The 16941-nt window shown below is 45.6% G+C and overlaps 1 protein-coding gene across 1 annotated transcript; it reads right to left on the reverse strand.

Moving 5' to 3' along the window:
• Positions 1–428: 428 nt before the first annotated feature.
• On the reverse strand, positions 429–11695 carry pnpla2 (patatin-like phospholipase domain containing 2; the record flags this gene model as incomplete). Its single annotated transcript, XM_007904796.2, is given in 8 exon segments — positions 429–987; positions 1790–1912; positions 2312–2444; positions 3580–3753; positions 4535–4595; positions 5157–5366; positions 9979–10044; positions 11463–11695. Coding segments are annotated over 8 exon segments (1268 nt in total), but the record flags the coding sequence as incomplete, so codon positions are not given.
• Positions 11696–16941: the final 5246 nt, after the last annotated feature.

A 16941-nucleotide genomic window follows, 5' to 3' on the forward strand; every position in this document is an offset into this window, starting at 1 on the left:
CCTGAGTCTGAATGTGCAGTGGTTAGTATATGGCTGTGCCCCTCTACAAGATTGCACATCGAGCAAAAGGTGAGGGCCACAAATGTTACCTAGAGAAGTGGTTTAATAATAATAATAATCCTTGTATTTGATACAACGCCTTATCACGTCGTAGAGACTTCTCAAAGCTCTTCACAGAATATACTGCAAAGTGAATTGATTGTATATTTTGTGGGTGAAACGTGCAGTCAATTACGCACAGCGGTGTCCCACTAACAGTTGTGGATTGACTGACCGCATTATTCATTTTTTTTAATATAAAGGTATCATTACCCCCAGAAAGCGATCCGCCAATCGAGTAACAACCGGGATCCTACTTACTGCTGGGTAAACAGAGGAGTGGAGTAAGGAAACTTGCCTAAGGTTTCGCCCTGAATGGGAATCGAACCCGGGTCCTCTCGCTTGCGAGGCGAGTCCTCTAACCACTACGCTACAGGTTTAGCACAAAAGCAGCCTCTGGAACTGCGAGCCGCTTTCACAAGAGGCTTTGTTTTACGTAGAGAGAAATGCACGTAGAGCATCTTCATAGGCTTAGCTCGTGACGTCGCTCGAAAAAAAAAAGTACCCGTTATATTCTATACACTCACACACACACACATAGGAAAAAATACTTTCAGGCTAAGAGGTACCCAGCAGAGATAGAAAGTCTGTGTGGCGCAGCCCACCACCACCTTTAATACTCAAATACTGGCCCCTGAGGAGGGTGGAGAGGGTTTCATCTCTAAGCCAGTTGACTCCAGGTCCTCTTGGCACATGGACGCTTGCATTTTGAGGTCAATGTGGAGCTTGCCCGGCCACAGCTGTCGCTGGTACTCTTCACACTTCACGATCAGGTCCATCACCGAGGTATTGCTCCTCACCCACTTGCGGACAGACTCGTAAGAGGACAATCCTCGCGAGGGTAGGAACAGGCTTTTGGTCCTGTGGAACTCCAGGTTATAGTGCAGCCTGCAACAGCAACAACAACAAACAACAAACGTCAGGAGGATGTCCCAAGGCGCTGCAACACAGGAGGCGGCAGGTGAATGAGAACGAGACGCGGCTTTTAATGGTTATTTAAAAGGTGTTGGAAGTAAGACTACGTTCAATTTGAGTTAAATTATTCTGTACGGTTTAGCCTCGGTGCTTCATCATTTTATTTCGCTTCCTAGCCGCGTTTTGGCAATAAATATAAACCTTGCGAAACGCAAAATGCTGCAGATGCTGGAAATCTGAAACAAAAACAGAAGTCGCTGGGAACACTCAGCAGGTCAGGCAGCATCTATGGAGAAAGGAAAGTGAGTCAATGTTTCGGGTCCACGACTCCAAGTTCTGACCCTGAGTTCTGATGAACACTGTTGAGTGTTCCCAGCGACTTCAATATAAACCCTGTGTGTTTGGTATAGCGCCTTGTCATGTCCTCGAGATGTCCCAAATCGAATCACAGGAGATCATAATACTGATAATAATAATCCTTGCATTATATATAGCGCCTTATAACGTCGTTGAGATGTCTCAATGCGCTTCACATAATGCGACAGCTAATTGCGCACCGCAGTGTCCCACAAACAGCCATGGGTTGAGTGAACAAATTATTATTATAATTTTTTTAAGGGATGATTATTCCACAACACGATCTGCCAATTAACTGGTTTCACATTGCCCGGGATTCGAACCTAGGTCCTCTCGCTCGCTAACCAATACTCTTAAGAGGATTTTTGTGGGCGAAACTGTGATCAATTGTTGCCACACGAGCCATATGTGCCCTCACCTTGCGTTGAGGCTGTGTCCGAGCCTGGCCTTGGCGTTCTTCACAAAGTACCACAAGACGTTGCTTATCTGATCTTTCATCCAGTCCACGTCGCTGGGCAGGTCGGGCAGCCACTCGAGGATCCTAGCGGAGCAAAAAACAGGCGAAGGTCACATGAGAAGCCTGCGGGAACCGGAAGTTCATCATTAAATCCTTCCGCGTGCATGCATTTGGCATGTCTGTGTGCGCTTGTGCGCGCGTGTGTGTATGTGCGCACGCGTGTGTGTGTGTATGGACTGTCTCACCTTTCCAAAGAATTAACTCGCGGAATAGGAACTTGAGCAAAGCACCCCCGTAGTTATACTGAGATACTTGGTGAGATTTACACGCTCAGGTTGTATAGTGCTGTTCAGGCCACACAAGGCTGTGTACAGTGAGAGAGGTCGGTCCTTTCTCGCACACCCTCCCCTTTGCCAAAATGTACCTCCTGGCGTAGTGACTGTGTGTTTCGTGGGCGAGCGCAGAGGGTCAGCGTCCACTTACCTCACGGTGAGCGAGACTGCGGATTCCACCGGCAGCGTGTAGGGAAGCATCAGGACTGAGGCCAGGCGAACGGGCAGCATGTTGGAGACAACTGAGCAGAGACTCTTGCTTTCAGTGCAGGCGTCCGTCAGCGCTACGTGGAAGCAAAGGTGTTGTTAGATAAAAAAAGTCACATTTTTATAACACCTTTCACGTCCAAGACAGTCAGGGGGTTGGGATCAGGAGGGTAGGGGGAAGAGGGCGACCAAAGAATATCTTGAGACAGGCACTGAAGGTGGCAATTGGAATGGTGGAGATAGGGGAGTTGGGGTGGGCGAGGCGAAAGGACTGAGGGATGGTGTTCCAAAGGTTGGGGGGGAGGGGGGGGGTTGGGGGCCTGGGGAAGAAAACAACATAAAGCAAATACACTTTGACGAAAAAGTAACATTGCACGTCGTCAAAATGGTGGAACTTGAGGTCGTTGGGAGCATCGTAGAGAAACTGCTCCCAAATGCTGAGCAAGCAGGGTGAGGTGCGTGATTAAAGTGGTTTGAGTTTTAAGTAATCTGAGCTCTTGTCAATCCGTCTCTTTCAGCGAAGGTCTGCTCTCATCTGTATTCCCCGACTAGAAAACCAGATTAAATTGAGCCATTCATCTCATGGCCGCCTGTAAGACTTTCCTGGCACGAGAAGCTAAACTGCCTGCACCGTACCACAAAGTGACTCATTGTGCAAAGACTTGCTGAGTGTTCACAATTAGAATTTCCCCTCGTTCAGAATTGCCCTCGTGTTAAAACCCTGGCGGAGCCGATGACTAAGTCGCTGCATTAGGCGAGAATCTCGGCGACTCAGAGATTGATTCGGAGTCTATAGGTGAACCTTCCTGAAGCTGAGGCAGGTAATAATAGCAATAATAATCCCTGCATTTGATATAGCACCTTATCACGTCGTCGAAACGTCTCAAGGTGCTTCACAGAATATACTGTGAAGTGAAGTGTCTCTACATTTTGTGGGTGAAACGCAGCAACCAATTGTGTGCAGCAGTGTCCCACAAAGAGTTGTGGATTGAGTGACCAAATTATAATTATTAATTTTTTTAAAAAGGGATTATCACTCCCGGAAAAGCGATCCGTCAATTGACTAACAACCAGGTTCTTACTAAATAAGCAGAGTAACGAAACTTGGCTAACGTGTCGCCCCGCCTGGGAATCGAACTCAGGTCCTCTCGCTTGCGAGACGAGTGCTCTAACCACTGAGCTACAGGACTCCACAAGATGTGGATTGCTCACCTTGGTGCAGGCGGGGTGGCATGTGTTCCATGATCCTATTGTTGTTCTCGGACATGGCGCCGGCCTGATTCCCTTCTGCAATCTCCATCACCTCCACCTCCTCTTCCACCCAGTTCGACTCGTACAGAGATCGTGGGCAGGGGTTCTGTAAGAGCGTTGGTCGGTTCAGCAAGGCTGCACAGAGAAGAAACAACAGGGGAGGAAGGGAAGAGAAGGTGGAAAAGGGAAGGGGTGGGATAAAGGAAATAGAACATTATTTACAAAGATAAACTAAAGCTTAATTTAACCACGATTTACTAAGAATGTACAACAACAACAACAAATTACTTTTGCACAGCGCTTTTCACATCAGGAGGACGTCCCTAGACACTAGACAGTCAGGGATCCACACCCGAGCTGGTGGTTGGAATCAGGGTAGGGAGTAGGAGGGTGACCGAAGGCGTGGTCGAAGAGGAGGGTCTTGAGTCGGGTCTTGAAAGAGGCAAGGGAGGGGACTCAGAGGAGATACAATTCGGAAACAAAATCTGTCTGTGCTGGTGTTTATACTCCACACGAGTCTCCATCCATTCCTTTACTCCCTCCCACGGGTTAAGAGAAGTTCCACTTTGGGGAGATTAATACAACATTTTATTAATCTGCAAAAAGACATGGTTAGGGAATTATTTTTTGGCACTTGTAGTTGAATTTGCTAATGTACTAAGTGCAACATGAATTGTTGGACCATCAATTGTTTGAATCTGTAACATTTAGAGGAGTAAGGAAACTTGCCAGACGTGTCGCCCTGCCCGGGAATCAAACCCAGGTCCTCTCGCTTGCGAAACGAGTGCTCTAACTCCACAAAACTCCACAGTCAATGGGCCTCATTAATCACCGGGCACAATAACACATACAAATTATATTCGTAAAGCACCTTTCGAGTCGGGAAACTCAACCCAAGGTGGAATACCTCACTCACCATTCCTCTTGAGGAAGTCCAGGGCATCACTGAAACCTTGTTTGCACATGTCCTTCATCACCTGCTCAACACAACACAAAACCAACATGATTAAAATCTATTATTACATTGCAATCATCACAGAAAACTTCACTCATTTAGATACCCGCCGGTAGACTATTTACTCCACTCCTTTGCAGAGAACCACGTCAATATGTGAAGCCTCGGTATGAAAGGATAAAAATAATAATGACCCTTGCATCTGATATATTGTTGAGACATCTCAAAGCACTTCACAGCATATACTGTAAAGTGTAGTGACTGTGCATTTTATGGGCGTTACGTGGCAGCCAATTGCACACAGCAATGTCCAACAAATATGATTTGAAAGCGATCCACCAATCGGCTAACAACTGAGTTCCTACTCACTGAGAGGGCAACCGAGGCGTGTGGGGTACGGAAATTTGCCTAAGGTTTTGCCCTGCCTGGGGAATCTAAACCCAGGTCCTCTGGCTTGCGAGGCGAGCACACTAACCACTACGCTATAGGACTTCACATAAGCAAAGCAACACTTCAACAGCAGAAACAACAAGTTGCATTTACACAGCGCCCTTCGCACAGAGTAGCGTCTCGGAGCAGTTACCTCTGGCTCAGGTGGGAATAAGGCCTTGGAGAGCCGGTACAGGTTCTGCAGGTTGAACTGAATGCTAGTGTTGGTTATTCTCATCTCGTGCATGTTGTTGGAGCGATCGCGAGGGCAGATGTCGCTCTCGCCAGCAAATGGAGACACCGTGATTGTGTTCTTGAGCTCATACTGAGGCAGGTTGTCTGTAATACCACCGTCGACATATCTCTGGAGAGAGGATGGAACAGGGTTTTATTTTAAACACAAGAATAATAATAATAATAATCCTTGCATTTGATATAGCTCATCACGTAGTTCAGACGCTCAAGAATATGTTATTAAGTGAATCGACTGTATATTTGGGGGTGAAAAACATAGCAGCCAATTACACAAACAGTCGTGGATTGAGTGAAAATCTTTCTTTCTTTCTTTCTTTCTTTCTTTATTTACTTATTTATTTACTAATTTATTTCTTTATTTACTTATTTATTTCTTTATTTACTTATTTATTTGGCACAATTACCCTCGGAAAGCATCTAAGCTATATTCCGCACTCACTCGCGGTTGCAGCACTCGCCTCACAAGTGAGAGGACCCGGGTTCGATTCCCAGGCAGGGCGAAACGCCTCTGTTTACCTAGCAGTAAGTAGGAACCCAGTTGTTAGTCTATTGGCGGATCACTTTTCTGGGGATAATAAATCCCTTTAAAAAAACGCATATGGTTACTCAATCCACGACTGTTTGTGGAATCCTGTCGTCTCTGGCTCAGTGTCAGGCTGCACCACTGTAAAGTGCTCTGGGACTCTATCCTGCGTGAAGGGTGCTATATAAATAAGTTGTTGGTGTTGTAGTAATGCACACGGGGTTGGATAAACTTTCCTGTCCATAAACATTCCGCAAAACAGCGACTTCTCCTTAAACGTTTAAATAACACTTCTTTGAATCCAATGAATCAACAAAAACACCCACTTCTCTCTACGATCAACAGGGAAGCGAGGAGAAATGACGTATAACTAAAAGGTATTTACCACACGAGCACTGCCAGATGTTTACTTGTTTTTTGACTGTTCTATGAACTATCGTATTTTAAAGTATGACTCAGGGTTCAGAGATGTGTCCGGTATTTCAACGTTATCATAAACATCAAGGTCCCTGGTTAATAATTAATGCCGTTAATGTATCTCCCAATGTAGCACCAAAGCCTTACAGAGTAGGAGGACCATGGGGAGATGCTGGGGCAGTAGAGTTTGGTGCTTTAAGCCCCGAAGCTTTGAAACGCTCTCCCCCAATCCCTCCGCTTTGCCCCCTCCTTTCCCTCTTTCAGATCACAACTGAAGACCTTGCTCTTGACTGTTCTTATGGGCACCTTCTCCTTCCCTTCCCCTCGCTCAGCATTAGGCTCCGCTACTGTTAAGCGCTCCAAGACACTGCTCTGCATAAATGGCGCTATAAGAATGCAAGTTGTTGTTGTTACTGTTGAATGTTGAACCCCCATCATTGCCCAACTCCACTGGCTTCCCATCACACAAAGGATACAGTTCAAGATCCTGGTCCTCACCTTCAAAGCCCTCCATGGTCTTGCTCCCCTCCTACCTCTGTGACCTCCTAACCCCCTGCCATCCTGCTCGCTCCCTCCGCTCAGCAGACTCCAGCCTGCTTCACGTCCCCTGCCTCGCTCGTCCCACTATTGGCGGGCGGACCTTCTGCCACTCTGCCCCCACCCTCTGAAACTCCATCCCGCAGTCCCTGTGCCTCGCCCCCTCCCTCGCCACCTTCAAGACACATCTCAACTGTGCTTTCGATCTCCCTGTTTCTCCCCTGCCCTCCGCTCCCCCACCCCGACCCTTAGCTCTGGTCTGAAACTCTGTCTGTCCAGCCTTGGGACGTCCTCCTGACGTGAAATGCGCTATAGAAATGTAATTTTGTTGTTGTTGAATGGTCCTCAGCCTCCCAATGCTTGAGCGAGGGCAGGAGGGGAAAAGTGGGGAATAAACCGGCAGAATTCCCATGACATGGGGACAGAGCACGAATCGTATACATCAAAAGCTAAATATTAGAATCACAATTTCGGACTGAAGAGGGTTACAAAAGTAAAAATAATGAAAGAGTCGCTATCTAAAGAAAATATAACAATCTTAAGGTGCAACCTTCAATAATAATGCTTGCATTTGATATAGCACCTTACCACGTTGTCAACAATGTCTTAAAAGTTGTCTTCACAGAATGTACTGTTTGCCCACAGCAGTGTCCCACAGACAGCTACGGAGTGAGTGATCAATTTTATTTGGAGGATTGTTGGCCAGGACACCCAGAGAGACAAACTGCCTTCTCTTTTTGAGTAGTGCCACAGTGTACGTATGTACATGAAACTAAATATAAAATAGACGGTAACTAAACATACAATAGATTTCAGGGCCTGTCCTTTGGAAAATAAACCCTGCTCTCAATTCAATCGTTTTTGCTTTCTCTATCCCACTTGTGCCCTCTAGAGTGTATCATCTAGAATGCTGTACAAAAAGGTGTCTTCTCTCTTGAGCAACCCAGTTCTGGATTTTAAAAATAGATGTAAATACTATATTAAGCAATCCTTTGTGCACAGGATGGTGAGAAAATGGAACGACTGCATGGGAGACACAGACAGAATCAACTGATCAGAGATGAATATACTATGCTGTACACATCGTGTAAGGCTGTTAAAGGGATGCAAGAGAAAGGCTGGGAGATGTGATTAAAGCTTTTCCTTGCGTTTATCAACATCACAAGATTGGTCTGGATGAAGAAGGCTCTTCAGCCCATTTGATCTCATCCTTCCTGAATGCCCACTCGAACAACCTGCCATCACAGTATCGAGCTCCAGTGTTTAATGATGGCAAAGACTGTAGGGCTCGCTCCTATGCACTGTTACAGTGAATGACAACTTTATCTTGGAAGACTGCGCAAATGCTAACCTCCTAGCAAGTGCTCTGTCACGTTAGCAGTGGAACGACTGGAAAAGACATTACACATTGAACAGAGACAAAGTTTAATATCAAATTAAGTATCTTGCCTGTATTTACTTGTTTGAACACACACACTTCAATTCCTGCAACAGGAGATTCGTGACCTGAATCACTGGCTGCTCACAGCTCATCCATTTAAAGCTGACATTAGTGCTGACAGCAGCGATACAGGTGAGCGATCAGGCTGAAATTTCACGTCGTGTTGAATCTCCCATCGCCTCGCTTCACAGGGATGAGTTTGTTTGCCACCAAAAGTAAGATCTCATGACACGACTCAAAAAAGAGAAGGGAGTTTCTGACCAGTAACTCTCCAGATAAATTGGTCGTTCACCTCCTGGCTATTTGTGGACATCGCTGTGCCAAATTGGCTGCTGCTTTTGTCTCTTTTGTACATAACCACTCACTACACTTATTGCAAAGCACTTTGAGACCTTGACAAGATAGGCATTATAATAATAAAATATATAATACATAATAATATAATTCCATTATATTCTACAGGCATCATATCGAATGCATTGATCATTTTTACAGTAACCTTATGGAGAAAGGGCTACAAAGAGAAAAAGATGAACGAGAAAGGAGAAAGTTATATCACAGCGTTCTTTGCATGTCTCCAGTGACCAGTTCAAGTGTACTGGGAATTATGGCAATTACAAAGAGGATGCCATTCAGCCTGTTGATCCTATGCTTTCTCTCTCTCTTTCATAATAATAATCCTTGCATTTGATATAGCGCCTTATCACATCTTTGTGACGTTTCAAAGCGCTTCACAGGATATACTGTAAAGTGTATTGACTCTATATTTTGTGGGCGAAATGCGGCAGCCAATTGAATGGAGGTATCTTCATTAATTTAATTCTACTTCTAAAGGCAATCACTACGCTTTACAGTAAATCCTGGCACATCCTCCCGATGTAATATATGCTGTATTAAAGTGTATTAACTACATTTCAGCACTCTGGGACACGACCCTGCGTGAGGGCCATTACGTAAATGCAAGTTGTTGTATTAAATGCAATGATTCTTATCATTATTACTATTTCTCTGCTTTTTCTCATTGTTCATTTGTGTACACTATTCCCCTTCAAATACAAATCCAGGAAGAGATGCCGGGGGATCAAGTTCGCTGACAAAGCAGCTGCACAATATGGATGGGGAACCGTAGAACCAATATGAAACTTTTAATTTGGTTTTAAAAGGAAGTATGCTAAGCTGAAAGAGCCTTATACACATAGACATCTAATAATTCCTTTTAAAAAATGTGGTCACTCAATTCACAACTGTTTGCGGGACACTTCTGTGCACAATTGGCTGCCGTATTTCGTCCATAAAATATTCTGCAAAGCCCCTGAGATATTTTGAAGACGTGATAAGGCTCTATATTAAATGCAAGGACTATTATCATTATTATTATTGTTGTTATTATCTCTGCATAGGCTGAATAGTACAGACCGTAAGATGCCAATTTTGCAATTTCCTTTAGTTTCTTCCCATTCAAACCTACGTCTTTCTGTGGTTATCAATGATGAGGAGTCATAGTGACAGGTGGGGAAAGAGATGGACAAACATGTAGACAGAAATGCACTTTGTATTGCATCATAGCTGTATAGTCTGGCATGAGAAATCATGCTGTCCTCAAACAAAGAGACAACAAACAATGACTGGAAAGACATCACAAGGTCTGTAACGGAGTTAAGAGGATCAAATGATAGCTAACAGTGAGAGTAAAGCTGCACGTTTACAGTGACATCAAATCCCTTGAGTATTATAACCTTGAGCACCTCCCCAAACACAGTCTCTCCATTCCCTCTGCCTTTCCTCACTTGCACTTCAACTTACCACTCCTTTCAATGTTGGAGGAATCAGTCCACAGTACACGGGGATAAATGTGCTGCATATACAGGCCTAGGGGGAGAGTAGCAAATAGGTTAGTACAGCAGTTTTAAATATAATAATAATCCTTGCATTTGATATAGCGCTTTTCACGTCTTCTAGACGTCTCAAAGCGCTTCACAGAATAGACTGTAAATAACAATAATAATCCTTGCATTTGATATAGCGTTTTTCACGTCGGGAGGACGTCCCAAAGCTCTTCACAGAACACACTGTAAAGTGAATTGACTGTATATTTGTGGGCGAACGCAGCAGCCAATTGCGCACAGCAATGTCCCACAAACAGTCGTAGATTGAAAATGACCAATTTATTATTGTTTTTGGTTTTGGAGGGATTATTATTAGGCTCTGTGTGGAGTAAGGAAACTTGCCCAAGTTTCGCCCTCTGCCTGGGATTGAACCCAGATCTCTCGCTTGCGAAGCGAGTGCTCTAACCACTGAGTTACAGGACTCCACAAGCCTCCTGTTTGCACAGCATTAATTACTCAATCATCAAAATAACTCATTAAAACGTTGCTAGGGATCTAGGTCGCTCGATAGATTAGAGCTCACAGTTGTTTCTTATGTAAGGAATAGGGTCAAATTTTAGGCCTTCTGCAAAGCCAGTTTCTGTTAGGCATGAAGAATGCTTTGCTTTTGAAACACAGGTGGCGAAACACAGGTTTGCTTCTATGGCAATAGCTGCTCGCAACTTGCGCTGTGCAGAGAAGCGAGGCAACATCTTATCTCAAAGACCCACAGTGTCCTACATATGGTCTATGCCATCATATCACCTCTCGTGATTTTAATACAAATGGAAAACAACAGAGATCCCACTTTTAAGCCATTGACTAAATCCAGCCCATCTCCAAGTCCAATCTATTTGCCCCTAGTCTTTGCATTCCACCTTTCACCTCAACCCTCTGTAAATCCCGCTAATTTATCTTTAATACCAAGTGCCTTCTTTTTTTCTCAACCAAGTGGTACTTTATTGCAATGTGATTAAAGAAGACATGATAATGCCAAGTTTTTAAAGCGTCAACGAAAAAAAAAGACCCCAAAAATCGTGGCCTTTTGGCTGATGCTGAGATGGCACAGATCGTATGAAGGGCGGTGGTGATCTTTAAAGAGGAGATGTTGTCTCGCTTCTCTGCACAATGCAGCAGTTAATAGGTAATAGAGACAAATCTGTGGTTAGGCCCCAGCATCCAGCCCTGTGTAAGCCCTGGGAAAGCAAAACCCTCGAGTCAACAGACCCAACGTCCGAGCAAAGAGACTCGGAAACCAAATGGCGTTCAGAGAGCCTCTAGTAACCGGCGTGCTTACTCTCCACCCATGCCTACGGTCACCTCCCACCCAGCTCAGCATTGTGCTCCGCCACTGTCAAGCGCTCTGGGACGCTATCCTGCCTGAAGGCCACTACAGAGATGCAAGTTGTTGTTGTTGCTTACCTGAACGAGATCCTCTTTGCTGTTGAACACGGACACCAGCACGTTCTCTCCGTCGGACACTCGGGTCAGGGAAATGCCCAGGCGGCCTGTTGCTAACTCGTGCGCATTGTCAGGGAGGGTTTTGTAAAGCCGACTGCGAATGATTTTCACCAAGTTGAAGGAAGGGTGGAGAGGGCCAAGAAACCTCTTGCGAGCCTCCTTAGACACTTCAATAATGTTGGAGCCAGATTCCCCTGAAGGAAAAGCATAGAAACACAATGAGAATAATAATAATAATTATAATTAAAAATTAATAGAGCGCCCGATTATGTTGACCAAACATCTCAAGACGTGTCAACAGGATGTATTTGGTATTTGAATGATTTGGGCATTTAATCCACGACTGTTTGTGGGACGCTGCTGTGCGCAGTTGGCTGCCGTGTTTGGCCCACAAAATATACAGTCAATTCGCTTTACAGTATAATCTGAGAGGCGTTTTGAGACGTCTCCACCATAAGTCGATATATCAAACGGAAGCCCAGCGAACCCACCCATCTGTGTCTAGTCCCCATCCTGTGAAATGTGCTGCGCTCCACCACTGGCCTCATTAACTGCGTCCAGTCCCATAAAGATGGACAAGTGCGGAACACTTGCATCAAATTCCAGCCATTTCAAAGCAAAGGCAGGACATCACAAATGATGTGTGTGTGTGTGTGTGTTGTGCAATGTGTGTGTTTGTGTGTGTGTTATGTAATGTGTGTTGCAAAAACGTTTTTTTAATATATACAGAGTACACAGTACAGTATATGTATCATCAACCCTTCCAATACTCCAGCGTTCTGCTTCCACAGTATTGCAGTTCTACGAAGTACCAAGAATTCTCTGAAAGATTGGTCCCCTTGCCAACTTCAGTGTACGCCTTCGACATGTTGACACACCTGTCACTCTCGTGACTCGCGAACGGGATGTTGCAGGTTTTCTTTTTGGTCTCGTGTGATAATTACGTCCTTACACACTGAGCCACCACCCTCCAACTCCTCTCCTTTCTACTCCCCTTCCCCCTTTCTCGCATGTGGTACAAAAAAAACAAAACCATACCGAGCAGTGAGGGGGGGGGGGGGGGGTGGGTGGGGGGGGCATGGCAAGCTTGGAGGCACATTCCGTTCCTTGCTGCCCTTTGGTCTGCAAGCTCATGAGTTGGCCAATTGCCAGTTCCCCTGATACATGAAGTCAGCAATGCACGCATGGCAAGACTTTGAACGGTTGCCAAAATGGTAGTATTTATAAGTGCAATAGGTCGGTCACACCCCGTGTGCTTGCTGCAATTTAGGGATCACCAGCCACACGCGGAACTGTAATTCAATGTAATTCACGACGACGATGGCAATAGACTATTGGCAACTGTAGACCCCGACACATTCTCCATAACAGGCCCCAAATTGGCCATAACCTGCATCTAAACATTTAAGATAGCACAGAATCGTGAAAAAACATCTCAATTTAGGACCCAACTCTTTGGCAAGGCAACTCTGCAGCAAAATCATAAACTAAGCCTCAGTTTTACCAAGGTTTACCAGATTTGTACATGACGGAAAACAGGCCACTTGACCCGACCTGTCTGTGCAGGTCTCCACCCACTTTTTTTGTATATACTCGCCCCCACACCCTTCTCTTTCCCCTCTCCCTCATGTGAAGATCTAGCTTCCTCTTGATTTCCCCACCGCGATCAGTCTCAGTGAGTTACAGAACAAACTCTCATCAAAATCAAGTGAGATTTTCCTCCAAAAAGGACAACAGCAACAGATTAATTTGTACAGTGCCTTTCACGTCGGGAGGACATCCCAAGGCGCTGGTCAATCAAGGATTTGGATCCGAGCTGGTGACTGGGAACAGGAGGGGTGGAGGGAAGGAAGGGTGGGGGTAGGAGGGTGACCAAAGGCAGGGTCGAAGAGAAGCATCTGGAGATGGGCCTTGAAGGAGGCAAAGGAGGGGGAAAGGCAAAGGCACTGTGGGATGGAGTTCCAAAGGGTGAGGGCAGAGATGCTGAAGTCCCGACTGCCGATGGTGGGGGCGGGCAGAGCGGGGGACATGGAGCAGGCTGGAGCCCGCTGAGCGGGGTGGTCGTTATTAGAGCGTTAGTATATTCAGCTTCACCTACAGGTCAGGCTCTCTCTAACGCTGGAGTGCGAATCCACATTCCCTCCCACCAGAGTGGCCACTGTCCATATACTGAGCCTTGGCGGTGAGTGTTGGCAGCGCCACTCGACTGTAGAGAGCGACACAGCTGAGCCTGACCTCTTCCCATCCGGCTGCACTACCCCCCCACCCCACCCCACCCATACACACACACTTCCAACCCCTCCCCCCACACCCCCCATAAACACACCTCTAACCCACCCCCCCAGTTCCACCCACACCTCCAACCCCTAACCTCCCACAGACCCACCCACACACACCTCCAACCCCTCCCCCCACCCATACACCTCCAAGCCCTCTCCCACCCCACACACACACCTCCAACCCCTCCCCACCAGACACCCACCAACAACCCCTCCCCCCCACACGCCCACCTCCAACCCTTCCCTCTACACACCCACCTCCAACCCATCCCCCCCACACACCCACCAACATAAAAAACACATGTGAGAGATTGCCTAAGGAGTCACTTGGCACACAACCCGCGCACATTGAACTTCGGCTATATAAGCATATGTGCTGGACAATGAGCTGGCTGATTACAGACAAAATAAGACACGTGCATCTCAGTTCGTTATATCCAGTGGGGGGTAGATTGTACAACGCCTGTGGTTTAGCGCTATGGAATTTCATTTCCATCCCAAAGGTTAGAGGGATTGCATGCAAATCCTTATCAGAGCAGGTTACAGAGCAGTCACGACACTGCAGTCATCGTCAAACCATCATCGATTGAGGTGCAATAAATTTTTCTTTGCACAATTTCTCCGCTTCTCTCCAGAACACATCTACACGCGCTAGGCGATGGGTCATGGCTGATGGCATCATCAGCGTACGAGCAATTTCCAGCACAGCTCAGCAATAAAGATTAACAGTGGCTGACGTTCTTAGTCCAGGGAGGTTGAGGCGAAATGTATTGCCGCCATTGCCAACAACCTCCTTCCTCTCTCATCTCTGAGATTCCCATGTGTAGGTGGGATGCGTGGAATTCTCAGTTGGGTTTGGAGACTCTTAAGCACGGCGCTGGGTTTCCGCGCATGTCAGACACCAAAAAAAGCTACAATCAGCTAATTCAAGATGAAATGTGGAACATTCCTGATCAGTACGGCTCAGTATCACAATTACCCAGCAAGTCAATTGCAAAAACCACACCATCACATGTTATGCGCTAAGCTGTTTTACCAATGGCAAACCGAGCAAGACAAGAGAATAAGGGAGGAGAGATGGGAATGAAATCAGTAAACATTGTCACGGATGGAAAACTCATCGTACCCGAGACAGAAGAGATTACGCGCCTTTTGGCATCGTGAGAATTTGTATTCTCCCGCACTGAAGTTGCCAATTTATAATGAAATGTTTGTGCAGCACAAACTATAAAATCTAGAGGTTTTACTTTATTTTTTCTCAGATGATAAACCGCAACCCCTCCCCCCCACACCTACCTACACACACATAACCTTTTATAATTCTCCTTGCATTGGATATAACGCCTTATCACATCCTTGAGATGGTTCAAAGTACTACACAGGATTTACTGTAATTGATTGTATATTTTATAGGCAAAACCCGACAGTGAATTGCGCACAGCAGTGCCCCACAAACAGTCATGGAATGAATGACCGAATTATTGGTATTATTTTTTAAGGGATTATTACCACCGGAAAGCGATCCGTCAATCGACTAACCAGGTTCCTACTTACTGCTAGGTAAACAGAGGCGTATAGGGCAAGGAAACTTACCTAAGGTTTCGCCCCACCCAGAAATCGAACCCAGTTTCAGTTCTTATATTAATTCCCCTTTAAAAGCTAACATGGACTCTGCCTCCAATACCATTCTAGAAAAGACATTCCAAATCCTATATAAATCCTCTGTGCAATTCCAAATCCTAATTAAACCCTCTGTGTAATTCCAAATCCTAAATAAACCATCTGGCGTCTCCCCTTTTGCTCCTTTCTTAATAACCTTAAAAGAATGCCCCTCTAATTGCCAACTCACCAACCAGTGGAAATAATTGCTCCGTTTTACCCAGGTAATTTTAAAAATCCTGGAACCTTCAACCTTCTACGTACTGGAGGATGTAGGCTGTGGGTTATCCCACTTTATTACAAGTTTGCTGACCTAGGTTCATTCCAGGAAACTTCCCCTCCCCCAACTCATTTTCCCCTCTCACGTGAAAACTTCTCATGTTCCAATGCAGCAATCAAAGGGGGTGGGGAAGGACATTGGAAAGAGGATAAACAGCAGAGTTCAATGACCCGCTAAAGCGCATGCAGAGTTCAATAACCTATAGAACTGTGTGGAGTGTAGGCGAAGGGACAGGTGCCTATAGTCATATTACAAAGTAGCCCCCTTTCGATCTGAAAAACACTCCACTGGAACAACAGAGGGGATGCAATGCACAATAGGCGGAAGCGTGGATGTCAATTCAACATCCACACTCTGGCTTCCTCTAAGTCAGGCTGGTCTGTCCGATCAATGAAAAAGATCCTGTGGGAGAGGAAGACAAAGTGAAGCGAGAAAAAAAAGAGAAGAGATCAGATCGGCAAGTCTCAAGCCATGCGTACCACCTTTAGGCACATAAGAGAGAACCCCTGGTGCCGCATCGATATCATCCCGTTCGACGTTTGCTTGCACTTGCAAGTGGTGTGGTTAAGCGCTCTGTTGTTGTTTGTGTGAATCCAGGGCCCTGGATTAGCAGGGAGTCTAATACTGGGTTTCATTTTGACGTCATTTTTATTGCAAATCAAAATGAATTATTCTACTAAATCAGAAACAACTTGCAATTTACCTACACAATTCCAGCCTTGCACAGATAATTTTGAGGTCACTTCCGCAATACCGCGCTTGTTCTCTCTCGGCTCCCTACCCTTCAAAAACAGTGATGTCAAGTGAAAGTCAAAACTAGGATGTTTGTTGCAAAGGCTTCTTTTGGGCTGTCTGCTGAGCATCTTTTAGATGGAAAATTAGTTTCTCTTTCTCTCAGTGTCCTGGTCAATGATTCCCCCAACAATCCACGGCTGCTTGTGGGGCATTGTAATAATAACAATAATAATTCTTGCATTTGACACAGCGCCTTATCACGTTGTTGAGATGTATCAACCCGCTTCACAGGATTTACACTGAAGTGTGTATTTGTGGGTGAAATAGGCAGCCAGTTGCGCACAGCAGCTATAAAATGCAAGGATGATGATGATTATTACTATTATGAATCCGAGTATTTCTCAGGATTGTATGTATCAAAAATATTCGGTCACTAACACGTCGCAGAAAATTGCGTGACACTTGTCACAAAACGTCTCAAAGCGTT

Source organism: Callorhinchus milii, unplaced genomic scaffold, assembly GCF_018977255.1.
Source record: "Callorhinchus milii isolate IMCB2004 unplaced genomic scaffold, IMCB_Cmil_1.0 Scaffold17, whole genome shotgun sequence".
Lineage (NCBI taxonomy): Eukaryota > Metazoa > Chordata > Chondrichthyes > Chimaeriformes > Callorhinchidae > Callorhinchus > Callorhinchus milii.